Source organism: Panicum hallii, chromosome 4 (genome assembly GCF_002211085.1).
Source record: "Panicum hallii strain FIL2 chromosome 4, PHallii_v3.1, whole genome shotgun sequence".
NCBI classification, from domain to species: Eukaryota; Viridiplantae; Streptophyta; class Magnoliopsida; order Poales; family Poaceae; genus Panicum; species Panicum hallii.
The window spans coordinates 8918684-8932504 of NC_038045.1; the positions used below are offsets into that span (position 1 = coordinate 8918684).

At 49.9% G+C, this 13821-nt stretch overlaps 3 protein-coding genes across 3 annotated transcripts; all 3 read left to right on the forward strand.

Annotated features, from left to right (window-relative positions):
• The first annotated feature begins 1933 nt into the window (after window positions 1-1933).
• Window positions 1934-3366, forward strand: LOC112889645 (translation initiation factor IF-2-like). Its single transcript, XM_025956375.1, has one exon. The coding sequence runs from the start codon at window positions 2244-2246 to the stop codon at window positions 3051-3053; it is 810 nt and encodes a 269-aa protein (XP_025812160.1). The 5' UTR covers window positions 1934-2243; the 3' UTR covers window positions 3054-3366.
• A 2996-nt stretch (window positions 3367-6362) lies between these two features.
• Window positions 6363-9026, forward strand: LOC112890986 (60S ribosomal protein L11). Its single transcript, XM_025957877.1, has 5 exons — window positions 6363-6495; window positions 6608-6715; window positions 7409-7451; window positions 7547-7742; window positions 8615-9026. The coding sequence occupies exons 1-5, from the start codon at window positions 6493-6495 to the stop codon at window positions 8811-8813; spliced, it is 549 nt and encodes a 182-aa protein (XP_025813662.1). The 5' UTR covers window positions 6363-6492; the 3' UTR covers window positions 8814-9026.
• Window positions 9027-11545: 2519 nt separating this feature from the next.
• LOC112889614 (berberine bridge enzyme-like 27) lies at window positions 11546-13312 on the forward strand. The gene has a single exon (XM_025956339.1). The coding sequence runs from the start codon at window positions 11566-11568 to the stop codon at window positions 13129-13131; it is 1566 nt and encodes a 521-aa protein (XP_025812124.1). The 5' UTR covers window positions 11546-11565; the 3' UTR covers window positions 13132-13312.
• Window positions 13313-13821: the final 509 nt, after the last annotated feature.

Below are 13821 nucleotides of genomic sequence, written 5' to 3' on the forward strand. Positions count from 1 at the left end.
TGAGGTCAACTGAGACAATTAGAAGGAAGTTTGAAAAGGTTTTGTCAAGTGTCATCAAGCTTGCAAATGATATAATTAGGCCTATAGATCTAGAATTTATACAGTGCATGAAACGCTACAGTCTCCTCATTTTTCTCCATACTTTGACAATTGCATTGGGGCAATAGATGGGACACATATACTTGTTGTGGTGCCAAGTACAAAGGTAGTTCAACATACGTCAAGAAAAGGACACATCTCAGAATGTCTTGGCAATATGTGATTTTGATATGAGATTCACCTTTGTCGTTGTGGGATGGTCTGGATCAGTTCATGATATGAGGGTGTTTAATGACGCACTTTAAAAATATGGTGACAAGTTTCCACATCCACCTCAAGATATTGACAAGATCAATTGTTCATTCTATTTCATAATTGCAAGACTTTCCATGCAACTAACAATAAGGTTATCATGTGTAGGAAAATTTTTATCTCGTCGACTCGGGCTATCCAAACCGACCGGGTATCTAGCACCGTACAAGGGTACGAAGTATCATATCCCGGAGTTTCGACAAGGCCCGATGCCAAGAGGTAAAAATGAGCTATTTAATTATGCACATTCTTCACTTTGAAATGTCATTGAGAGGTCTTTTGGAGTACTAAAGATGAAGTGGAGGATTTTGTTAGATTTACCGAGTTATTCGATGCCAAAGCAAAGCAAAATGATTGTAGCTTGCATGGTATTTCATAATTTCATTCGTGAAAGTTCTTTGACGGATTCGGACTTCGACATGTGTGATCGTGATGACGATTATGTTCCATTGGCCGAAGCTTCGTCTTCTCAAGGAAATGGAACTAATCCCCATCATGGCGACGAAGACCGAACTATTCATCAATTTCGAGATTGGATAGCTGATGGTTTGTTCGAGCTGAAATTTATGGTTTATTTGAACTTGTGGACCATGCAATTTGTAATCTTCAGCAGTACATTTCGAATGTATGGACATATTTTGTAATCTTGGTTTATTTGAAAATGGAATGCCAATGCACGAGGCCGGCGCATGGGCACCAACAGCAGCAGACCAGGCGCACCAGCACAACACAGCAATGCCGGCGCAGGGGCAGCACGAGTTGGCGCGAGGTGGTCTTTTTACTAGTGCTTTAATGACCCTCAGTCCCTGCTTTCAATCAGGGTAGGGACTGGACTAAAAAACAGTCCATGGAATAAAGGATCCAAACCGGGCCTTAGAGGACAGCGTGGGCAGTGGTTTTAGGGAAAGAAAAAAGAAACAGGTGCTTCTTCTGTGTGTTTCTGGGCAGACGTGGAATCGTTCTCGTCTTCCCGAGTCAACCCTGAACGCTTTCTTGCCCTTCTGGCACACGTGTGTTAGTAGAGATGATGGCATTTGAGGAGATGGGGCTCCATCCTCCTCCTCGTTTTTCTTTTTTTTTCTTTTGATAGTTCCTCCTCGTTTAATTGACCACGTACCAAGCATCTAACCGGCGACGAACCAACTAATAAATGGTCCCGTGTCGCTTTCAGGCTCGGCGGCTCGCGCAACGCAAGTACGCAGCGTCACGTAACCACCGGCGGCGAGTTTCTTAACCGGCAGCGGCAGGTCGCTCGCGCGGTCACGTCCACGGTCGCCCCGCGACCAGCACGCCCGGCATGCTGCCCGTGACCGCTCGGAACATGTCGCGCGCATGACGAATCGACATGGCCCCGGCGCGCGCACGCTTCCCCTCCGATCCTAGCTCCGCGGCGAAGAGTACTCGATCTTGCTGCTTGGAGCACAAGATTCCAATCGGAAAAACGTACTTGACGTGATCACCACGCACCACATTCCGCACCCGGCACATCATCGTACCCCAGCATACGTAAGCGAAGCAGAATAGTACGCGTACGGAGCCGCCATTTTTTTGAGAAGAAGAAAAAAGAAGAGTAGCTTCATTTCACGTAAAAAAAAACCCCCACAAGTGACGTGACGACCGCAACGCGCGAGCCGTAGAACCTTCCTGCGCCCGCGCGCGCCTAGCCGTTGACCCGACCCAGTCCGGCGACCACCCCTCCCTTCCCCGGCGCGTCACACACCCCCGGCCCCGACCGACGCGCGCCGAGCCGCAACGGCGACCGCGCTGGGCTACTGCGGCAGCGAGCACTGTATAAAACCCAGCCGCCACCGCCCGCCCAGCGCCCACAACCCAGTCGCGCCGCGAGACCCAACGCGCGCGCTCCCTTCCTCCCCCCACCCGCCCCTCCCCAAATGGAGCGGCCGCACCAAGCTGCTGCGGCGGTGGCTGTGGCCGCGGAGCGGACCATGGAGATATACGACGCCTGCTGGTTCCGCCGCCTCGTGCTGCTCCCGCCCCCCGCCCCCGCGGCGGCGGCGCCGGAGCGCGAGGCGGACCGCCCGCCGGCGGGGCCGGTTCCCTCGTCGAGCCCCACGGCCCCCGCCGGCGGCGGGCTGCGGCACCGGCGGACGCGGAGCGACGAGGCCACCGCGGCCGCGTTCCAGGGCCTGGAGCCGCTCAGGCTCCCCGACAGCGGCAACCGCGCGCGGCTCGACACCATCCTCTCGGGCAAGGACGGCCTCGTCGCGGCCGCGCCGCAGCCGCCGCCGGAGAGGAGGAGGCCGGAGGCCCGGCGGCCTGCCGGGAGCGGGCGGCGGCGGCGGCGGCGCGGGCGGAGCATGTCGGAGCTGGAGTTCGAGGAGGTCAAGGGCCTGCAGGACCTCGGCTTCACCTTCTCCGACGCCGAGGTGGACGCAGAGCTCGCGTCCATCGTGCCGGGCCTGCGCCGGAAGCGGTCCGAGGAGGAGAACCGGGCCGCCGCATCGGCTCCTGCGGCGCCGCGGGACGCGCCGTCGTCCTCCGCCCTGCCGGTGGAAGCCGCCGCGCCAGCCGCCCAGGCGCCGAGGAGGCCGTACCTCTCGGAGGCGTGGGACGACGAGGAAGAAGAAGCAGAGGTCAGGAGGGCGCTGCGGAACTGGCGGATCCCGCCGCCCGGCGACGGGAACGACCTCAAGGAGCACCTCCGGATGTGGGCGCACACCGTGGCCTCGGCCGTCCGGTGACGCCCGCCGCCGTGAGCAGTGAAGGCCCATCCCAGGTCTTCCCTTTTTGATTGATCCACAAACACACCATTAGTGGTTGCCAAGTTTGGTGACAAAATCAAGTGTAAATATCTCAGCGACGTGCTTGTACATCATTTCTTCAGGTTTTGAGCATCTATCTAGTATTCTAGTGTGTAATAGTCTAGAACCACGAAAGTGGAAATCTTTTGCAAGAAACAAAAGGAAATGAACACGTGAAAAACTAAAGGAGAATGGAAGAAGATGATTTCATCTGGGAAATGAGAGAGAGATCTGATCTGAACTATTCCTATCATTGTCTTTCGTACAAATGCAAGAAAGCATTTTGGCTTGCTTTCAAGCTAAGGGTTCCATAAATTCCAACAAGTCATCATATGATGGCGATGTGATGTCTTTGGAACAGTCTAGGTTTCCCGGCAGCTGATTTGTCAAAAATCCGGTGTGGTCACAGAACGAAAGGCTGCCCTGCAAGCTCCTCCTCCTCACCAGCTGCTGATGCTGATGCTTTTCCAAAATCAAGCTCATCGTTCCACTAACCCCCATGGATGCTTTCCACACCTTCCACGAGATTCCATTCCATTCCACTGCACCAACGGAGGTTGACGACGGGTTTGATCTGTTTCTTTTTTCTTTTACGTGAGAGTGGTTAGCACGTGCTCGTGCAGCACTAAACTATTCCGCGCACAGTGCCTTTTGTTTTTTTGCACGTGAGCTGCGAGGAACGGCTGCACGCAACGGAGGATAGATATTCCCTGTAGCTGGCTAGGTGCTGTGGTTGGGCTTTCAAAGACTCGTTAGAAGCGTGGGTCTCGGCAACAATGACACGCGGGGACCCTCCCCCTCTGCCATAGTCTGGGTCTCTACTGGGGGTGTACATCCGCTGGGGACAAAGCGAGGGTTCATGAACGGAAGTCGGAGATGCTCTTCGCGGTTCGAGCTTGGCAATGATAACTGGTTGTGGCCGCTTGCTTCGGAACCATCGGTCCGTCGGTGTGTGTTTCGTTGGTGGTCTGCTATGGGAAGTCGAAGCTGCTGGCGGCTTTGCTTCCATGCTCGCCAACGATGATCTATGACGGTGTGTCATGTTTTGTGATCAACCGCGTCACCTGGGTTGGTTAGCCCCTCGGAAGTCTACATCTCGTTGGGCTAACCTTTCTTATACATATTTTCTATCATCTTCATTGAGCGGTAGAGCTTCTGCCTTTTGTTTTTTAAAAAAGGACTTGTTAGAATACTGTGGCTGAGCTCTCAAGTATTAAATGGAACATAGTCTGGTATTACTCGGGCAAAGGGAAGCCTAACAAACTGCATTCCTAATCTAGCAAAAAGGATTATTACATTTTTGGAGCTTGGATCACTGTTTGATTCTCTAAGACGAGAGATATCAAAGTAGTAGTTGCGTTAGCATTCTGGTGTTTTCTTTCTTAAAATGGGGTTGGTTGCACCTGTACTTCCTTGTGATAAGTCTTCCAATGGCAAATGCCAGATAACCTGTAGTACTTCCTTCATGAGAATTCGATCTTCTAATGGCAAATGTCAGATAACATGTACTTCCTTGTGAGCTCAAAGTATAGTAAACTGGAGTACATGCGTGTTTCCAGGGCCGGTCCTGAGGTTTCACGGGCCAGGGCGAAACATAAAATAGGGTCCTTTAATTATTAATATCAATAATAATATTTTTATTATTAATAAACACTTAAGGTGCATCAAGAAAAATTGTTCATACCAAGCGTTTTGCCTTAAAAATTTCTAGAGTAACGAGTATATGAAAAAATATCTCCAATTGCAATTCAAAGGAAATACTATATTTTTTCTCTTATAGGCCCTCCTCCTTGTCAAGATTATCATAATTTCTTAGATCATAAATCTCTAAGGTAAAACCAGTTGTTCATCAAGTGCACTACAGTTTAGAGTATCTTTGGAACACAGGTTTCAAAAAATGCAGGAAAATATAAGATGTAGGAACAGAATGCGCCTGCATCTTAACTGCTGTGAAATGAAGAAACAAAGAAAATTGTCAAAATGTTCGTTTGGATTAAACGCAGGAGAAACATAGAGTGCCACATAAGAGAATTTTCCATGATGTTCAACCTCCTGGTTTTTATATGGGCATTATGCGACCAAATCTCGCATTTTTAGCAGTACCAATACCATGGAAAGTTAATTATGCTGATGGCTTCCTAGTCATGTCCTCGGTGCAATCTCTATCTCTACATGGTAAAGGATCGGATGAGCTCAAATTCATCAGTCTAGCAACTATCCGACAAATAGCGTAAAAGAAACGAAAGCTTTTAACCCAGAAAAATGATATTTTTTTTAGCTCGACGAGATCAATGCGATCGATGAGACGCTGCATGCAGTCGCTGAGTCACACATCTAATTCGGTCACCTGCACACTTAAGCCCAAAGACAAAGGGTCCGAGACGAGATATTATTCTCATTGCATATTTGCATCGCGTGGCCCTTAAAGATGGAGCCGTGCGCCCTGCCCTATCAGCATGGCTCGGACGCGACAAGCTAAGGCGACTGCTGCTTGTCATTTTCCTGCACCTGCTTTCTGCTCTTTCCAGGTGGCCGGTTAAACTATAGTAGCAACCATAACCCTAGCCATCGTTAGTGCAAAGCACGGCCACAACTTGGGGTGACGAGGCATGCATTGTTTACGACCTGAACCCAGAGCCGGCCCCCACACTTCTCCTTTCCTGTAAGAAATGGCTGTGGTTGTGGATTCGAAGTGATGGGCTCCCACTCGCGGGAGGCGTCAGGGAAATCAGGTCAACTCGAAAGAAAGATGAGGGGGGGGGGAGATCATCATGGTGTATGATTGGGTTCGTCGGCATGGAGCAGCTGCGTGCGTAGCTGTTGGTTGAAGGTGTTGGTGCGATTCTGACGTGCGAGCTCATAGGGGTTGCCAACCCAGGAGCGGGAGACATCCGTCGTGGACGGGCGCTTTCTGACGAGGACTGGTGAAAACCGACGTGGATATTATCTGCAACGTGTCGAGGAGAAAGAGGGAATGCGCATCGTTTTCTTCAGGCCAGGATCGGCCTAGGTTACCACTGGGCCCAATTATCTTTTTTTTGGTGGAAATGGGCCCAATTATCCTAGGCAGGCTAGTGCAGCAGGCTCGTATCCCAGATTTAATTGGGCCACATCTGTATTTGCACAGGTGGTCTGGGCAGAAGGCCAGGCATTACAGCCCAATTTTTTCTTCTAAGGGTCACATGGAAAGCCCATAGGTAAACCAAGTGGCCCAGCCCAGCGAAAGCCCCCGCTTCTTCCTTCCCACCCCCCAAGCGTCTCGCTAGGGTTTCCCTCTTTTAATCCCCTGCCGCCGCCACCCGCCACTCTCGGCACCCGACCCTCCCATCTCCTCGCTCCGCCGCCGCCGCCACCGAAGGGTCCAATCGCCGCGTCGCCCATGGTGAGCCTCCGCCCTCCTACTCCCACCGTCGCGTTTCGCTGCTCTGACTCTGTGCGGAGCTAACCCCCTTGCCTGCCTGACTGCATGTTTGTGTGTGGTGTTTTTTACGCAGGCGTCGGAGAAGAAGCAGGCGAACCCTATGCGGGAGATCAAGGTGCAGAAGCTGGTGCTCAACATCTCCGTCGGAGAGAGCGGGGATCGTCTCACCCGTGCCGCCAAGGTTGGGTCCGTGCACGTTCTTGAGTGTCAGATCTCTCTCTGAAAGCATTTTTTTTTTGGGTTGCCGACGTCCGAGTAGCTTGCGTTGCCAGTATGTCACGCGCTCGTAGATTGGTTATGATTTTCGCTTTGATACAGTTTTGTAACCTATGGCAATGTGTGCTCGGAGTTTTTCGTATTTTGTGAAGAGGGAATTTTAAATCCTGTTTCTTATCTTATTGCGCAACAATCGCTTCAATGGATTAACATGCATAGCTATCATCGTCGGCCGCCAGTTCATACCAGTATCATGACGTCTCTTATAGTTGTAGGATAACTTTGTTTAGTCATATTAAAAATGTTGGTCATTAACAACAGAATAGGAATTCAAAGCTGAATGATTCTTAACTGCAATTTAATAAAATACACGAGATATAGACATTATTCAGCTTTTTTTGGTGTGGTACAGCTTGCCATGTTCTAGTGCAAGCATAGATTACAGATAAAAAATTTCTTGCAAGTAGTCTCCTGTTGCTGAAATACATTTTAGAAATCATAGTTTTGTGGAGTTTACTTGTTGGCTATGCTAAATCCTGTAATTTGAAAACTAATTTTATTCTGCAGTTACATAGATTTTGATCACTTTTGTCATCACATTTAAATTGTCATACCTACAGCATAGCAGTAAATCCATTGTTTGCTTCCACGCTTGCAGGTCTTGGAGCAACTGAGTGGCCAGTCACCAGTGTTCTCTAAGGGTACACTTGCTTTTCCTATTAGTATTTTCTCTCTTTTTCCTAGCATCTTAGTTTCTTCATTTGTTTAACACTTTGTGGTTGTCCATATCCTTCAGCTCGGTACACTGTCCGTTCCTTTGGTATCAGGCGTAATGAGAAGATTGCCTGCTATGTTACTGTAAGGGGTGAGAAGGCAATGCAGCTTCTGGAGAGTGGACTGAAGGTCAAGGAGTATGAATTGCTGAGGAGGAACTTCAGTGAGACAGGGTGCTTTGGTTTTGGTATCCAGGAGCACATTGATCTTGGCATCAAGTAAGATCTTTAACATGTTGTCTTTCTACCTAGCATTTTTGTTTGGAACTCATTCATATTTCCATAGATATGCATGGTCTGTTTTTAGCATAATAGTATTTCTTGTTGTAAGTGCTCGATCATGCAAAAGAAAGAAGCCGTGGGTTGATTATTTTCACATTTTGCATAGCTCTATGCTACATATGATGTGAACGTATATAGTTCTATCCTACAATAGAACATTCTTTTCCTGGTTGTGATGGGCCAATGACTTGAATTAATTGTCCGTACCATTTGAAGCCTAGCGACTGCTGGTCTACTGATGCACTTTTACTCTGAGGCTTGATTACTTCTTTTTTATTCGTTTATGGAGTTTATTTGTTGGAATTATCTGGTTTTTATTTTTTAAAAATGTTGGAAATCTCTTTGCCATTTTACTGATAACAAATCCAAACTGTTGTACTAATAGTATCTGTTCTGGTTTTTGTTAATTTTGGAACTAAGCATATTAATTCCGGTCTGGTCAGCATTTCATGCTGTTGAATGATATGATCAATGATTTCATTGATTTCTTTTGGTGCTGATTATCTTTGAAGTCAGGGCATTGACATTTTTGAGTTTCTTGTTTCAGTTGCATTGCTTATCTCAGGGCAGTGTTTGACTGGTCAAATGTTTATCACTGTCATATAAGTTGATTTTCTGTATGACAGCTATTGCAGATGACTACAAATAATATGCATGAAAATCAATATTCATTGTCTTCACTATTAGTTCTGTTCATTTGCGTCGAATTTGCATGCTCTGTTTGAATGGCGTTCTAAGTGATATTGCCATGTTCCTTTTCCGCTATGAATTTCCTGGCGATTGATGAACTAATTTCTCGTTGGTATCAGGTATGATCCTTCCACTGGTATTTATGGAATGGACTTCTACGTCGTCCTTGAGCGCGCTGGGTACCGCGTTGCCCGCCGCCGCAGGTGCAAGTCCCGTGTTGGGATCCAGCACAGGGTGACCAAGGAGGACGCCATGAAGTGGTTCCAGGTGAAGTACGAAGGTGTCATCCTCAACAAGGCCCAGGCTAACACTTCTTAGAATCCGCGGTGTGTAGTCCCATCCATTAGACATGTTACCGTGGCAGACGATTTCACCTCTGTGGAAGTTTTCGGTCTACTTTGTGCAATATTATTTACCAAGACTAGGTACTCGAATCAGTTTTGGAGTGAGGACCTTATGGTCACTCTGTTTTGTTTGGTTTGCGCATTGTGGTGCTTGAGATGATCATCGATATGTTAGTGCTCAGCCGTATCTGCCGATGGATGAGTCCCCTATCTGCCGATCGATATGTTGGTGCTTGTACCTAACTGCTTGCTCAACCGTATCATCAATTCTTGTTCGATCTACATGCGAGCATGAATTTATGCGTATCTTGCGTCGATCTCTTCCTACAACCCAAAAAGTGAAGTAAATGGGTTACGGTAATCCAGATCCAAACCTGAATTGGTACTATTCTGTCGGCACGCAAGGTCACCTTCGATCGCCAGATCAGAGGTGCTTGGTTACATAGCGTTTACCCTAATGCTGTACTCGTGCTGCGTTCGTCTAGCCTGGCTAGTTCTGTACGCTCGACGCAGAAGGTTGCTTGTGTAGTCAGGATTCAGAAGCAGGGCGATGTCACCAACACGTCGACGTGCGAGGAGCATTCGTTCGATCCGGGATGTAGAGCTTTTGAAGTCTGACTCTGTTGTGGTCAATGTCCAAAGAGTTTGTATTCGGCCGTTTGGCTTCTGCTTGCTGATGGGCGAAGAGGCCCGATAAAAGAAAAAAAAAAACAAAGCAGAGGGGGGCATTAAATTGTTGACAGCGTTGTACGAACAGAATCTGCACTGACTTTAACAAGATTATCCGTTGTTTCAACGATCACATATATTCCGGTCCAAGTTTTATGCATGCTACCGCGTCCTTGGTGCAATACCTTTCCAAGCTTCGTTCTCAGTACCCTCCTGGCATCGCCGCCATACCCGAAGTCACCGTATGGCTGCTACAGTCTTAGTGACAGTGGCATGTTTAACTTCTCCCTGACTAGCTAAACTGAAGATTGAGACCAGTTGACGTTTACAAGCCCAAAAAATGGGAGTCATGTTTCAAGTAACCTCATGCAATCTTGAGATGTAACAAGGTGGTTCTTCCCGCCGCATAGCATTACTTGCGAGCTAAATATTAACCGCCTACTAGTGTGCTTTTGGTTAATTAAGTTGCTTTGATCGGGGGGCCATTATATTACCAGAGGTGGCCCTTTCCATGATCCTCTACGGTTCATGGGGTAATTGCTAAACCTGTGCAAGAGGTTCACATTTGGTTAATTGCTAACCGACATTTGACAATGCATTGATGTCATAAACCCGCATTCGATATTGACGAACAGAGGTTAACATTGATGTCAAGAAACCCGCATCGTTTGCGAGTTTTTTTTTTTGCGTGGATGGGTGAACGTACTTTGCCTTTTGGTGACCAATAGTAGAGAGGTCGAGGCTGGGATTATTGCTCATCATGTTGTTCACAAGCCAAGTGTCTCCTTTGTAAACTTGTACTTGTCTTTCTTACAGATTGTTAGACAGAGCAGCAGCTCCTAGAGTGATTCTAGGAGAGCTTGTAGGGAATCATCCTCAGATTGATTTTGTGTGGGAGCGGTTATCTGAAATGAAGATGTTGAAGCTCTTTTTTTTTCACTTTCTTAATGAAGTCTGTCTATCCTAGAGCATCAGTTTCAGTTACCGATTCATATCAATCGATCACAGAGAATCACTCCACGTAGAATCACTTGTAGGTTTAACTCTTAACCAAACATGCCCTTAATTTGACAAGGGAGCTATTGGCATTTATTTTCGCTTAATAAAGGTGCCGGGGCATGTCACTGACAACACATAACCACGTCAGCATATGGTAAGTGATTGGGATCAGGATGCCGGATCCTCCGATCCATAAACAACGCGGTTGTAGCCAGCCTCTTGAGCTCATGGGATACGGACGCGGTTGACTTTTTTGAAGCTTGCCCATTATTCCAACTAGACTATAATTTTTTTCCAAGCTCTAGCAGTTTTGTGCGACCATCCTGCACCCAAATAGCTTCGTTCTCGTGATTCTCCTTGCACGGAAAACTCTGAAAGTTCTCCTCGCGCGGCAGTCGGCAACGCAAAAGGTCCAGCAAGTGGTGCTGATGCAATCAGTGCTGTAATATGGTTCCATGTCATTATTTATATGTACAGTAGTACGATGAAACCTAATGATTGAATGATATGTTCATAAACACTAGATAATATGAAGAAAATATTACCCGGGACCATTACTAGACGAAATGTTTCTCTTTCCTCCATATCAGATACCTCTTCTAGATAGCTGACGTATCGCCCATATTTATCTTCCATAGAAGGAAGACTTGCCATCAGCTAGCGGTTTACATGTAGTACTTGGTATCTAACAAAACCACCAAAATGGTCTCTTATTCACATACGTTCAAAATCAAACCTCGTCCAGTCTTCAGATAGACAGTCGCGAAGATGTGACAAATGCAGATTCGTTCGTCCGGTTTTTAAAAGGGGTTCAGGACTTTTACCCGCCCAATTAACCGTCGCCAGATGGATAGCGATGTAGACAGTTGACCATGACTTTTCTGCTCATCCAGCTGGAGTGGCGTGCTAGACTACTACATGGCACGCCCGTTTTCGGATGATGTAGCAGAACCATTTCGCACGTGTGCCGAAGCCGCCACTCGTCGGCTATATAAACGGTCGATCGAGCACGGTGCCATGCAAGCACAACTGCTGCGAAGTCTGCAAGAAAGCAAAACATGGCCATGGCCAGAAGCACGGTGCTCATCATCTTCGCCTTGTTCTGCTGCTACGCCTCCACCACAGCCTCGTCGTCCGACGACGGCTTCCTCAAATGCCTTTCGGCGAGCATCCCCAGCCAGCTCGTGTTCACGCGGAGCTCGCCGTCGTTCACGCCGCTGCTCAAGTCCTCCATCCGGAACCCCAAGTTCTTCACGCCCGCCACGGTGCGCCCGCTCTACATCGTCACGCCCACGAACGCCTCCCACGTGCAGGCCGCCGTGGCCTGCGGCCGCCGGAGCGGGGTGCGCATCCGCGTGCGCAGCGGCGGCCACGACTACGAGGGCCTGTCGTACCGGGCCGTGCGCAACGAGACGTTCGCGGTGCTCGACCTGTCCAGCCTCCGCGCCGTGCGCGTCGACGCGCGGGCGTCCACCGCGTGGGTGGACTCCGGCGCGACGCTCGGCGAGCTCTACTACGCCGTCGGGAAGGCGAGCGGGCTGCTGGGGTTCCCCGCCGGCCTGTGCCCGACCGTCGGCGTGGGGGGCCACTTCAGCGGCGGCGGCTTCGGCATGCTGCTGCGCAAGTACGGCATGGCCATCGACAACGTCATCGACGCCGTGCTGGTGGACGCCAGGGGGAGGCTACTGAGCAAGAACACCATGGGCAGCGACGTGTTCTGGGCCATCCGGGGCGGCGGCGGCGAGAGCTTCGGCGTCGTGCTGTCGTGGCAGGTGCGCCTCGTGCCCGTCCCGCCGACGGTCACGGTGTTCAACGTCCCGGTGACCGCCAGCCAGGGCGCCGTGGACGTCGTGACGAGGTGGCAGCAGGTCGCGCCGGCGCTGCCGGACGACCTGATGATCAGGGTCGTCGTCCAGCAGCAGACGGCCAACTTCCAGTCCCTGTTCCTCGGCACGTGCGACGCGCTCCTGCCGGTGATGAGAAGCCGCTTCCCGGAGCTGAGGTTCAACCGCAGCTACTGCAGGGAGATGACCTGGATCCAGTCCGTGCCCTACATCTACCTCGGCAGCGGCTCCACCGTGGAGGACCTCCTCAACCGGACCACCTCGGCGTCCGTCTTCGCCAGCGGGTACAAGGCGACGTCGGACTACGTCCGTCGAGCCATCCCCCGCGACGCGTGGGCCACCATCTTCGCCAAGCTGTCGCAGCCCAACGCGGGGCTCATGATCCTGGACCCCTACGGCGCGGCGATCGGCGCCGTGCCGGAGTCAGCGACGCCGTATCCGCACCGTGCCGGCGTGCTGTACAACATCCAGTACATGAACTTCTGGTCCATGGCCGCTGGGGACGGGGCGGTGCAGACCAAGTGGATCAGGGACTTCTACGCGTTCATGGCGCCGTACGTGAGCTCCAGCCCGAGGGAGGCCTACTTCAACTACAGGGACCTTGACCTCGGCGAGAACGTCATTGTGGGCAACGTCAGCAGCTACCAGGCCGGCATGGTCTGGGGCCAGAAGTACTTCAAGGACAACTACAAGAGGCTCGCGATGGCGAAGGGTGAGATCGACCCTGAAGACTACTTCAGGAACGAGCAGAGCATCCCGCCTCTTGCGAAGAACAAGTGATGATTCAAAATGGCGCGGCCACCATGGTTAAAAGTTAAAACGAATTTAGTTTGCGTGCTGGCCGCTTTCTTATGCGTACTACATGCATGGTAGCTGCACATTCAATTGTATATCTCTACATGTATTTGTATCTTGAGAAAGTTTCATAAAAGTACACAATGTGAAAGTGCATTTAATTTCCCTTTGACATGGCTTCATCACTTGACCAGATGAATTGATAGGTTGGGAGGCCAAAAAGATTTATTAATTTCTCACCTCTCCAAGTTTGTTCTGATGGAACACGAGAGGCAGGGTCCCTACTCGGTATATAGTATTAAATTAAAAAGAGTTTACGAAGAGGGTCACCCAAGTGCTTTTGCAGACTTAGCGTAGTTAGCACTTGTGTTTGTACTCGTGGCCACAACCCCTCGGTAGTTAGCATCTGTGCACGAGCCTTTGTGTTTCGCCTGCGCATAGCACGCTTGGCGTTCTTTGCCCGTTAGATTCTTCTGCGCTCCTCATCCTCGTTTTGAGGGGCGTCCGCCGTGGCCTCGTCAGCGGAGATGTCCACAAGTAGTTCTTCATCGTACTCCGTTCCAGGTTCGTCGTCGTCGTCGTGGTCGCGAAGAGAGGCCATGAAGACGTGGCGATCCAGCGAGAATTCACCGCTTGAGGAGTATTCGACTAGCTTGGTCTTGTCTTCTCCCTCCT

Bases quoted from the DNA above. Each gene is read 5' to 3' on its own strand.
- LOC112889645 (XM_025956375.1), top strand. From the start codon at position 2,244: ATGGAGCGGCCGCACCAAGCTGCTGCGGCGGTGGCTGTGGCCGCGGAG.
- LOC112890986 (XM_025957877.1), top strand. The intron at 6,716-7,408 runs GTTGGGTCCGTG...CCACGCTTGCAG, and splicing joins GTCTCACCCGTGCCGCCAAG to GTCTTGGAGCAACTGAGTGG. The intron at 7,743-8,614 runs GTAAGATCTTTA...CGTTGGTATCAG, and splicing joins CACATTGATCTTGGCATCAA to GTATGATCCTTCCACTGGTA.
- LOC112889614 (XM_025956339.1), top strand. From the start codon at position 11,566: ATGGCCATGGCCAGAAGCACGGTGCTCATCATCTTCGCCTTGTTCTGC.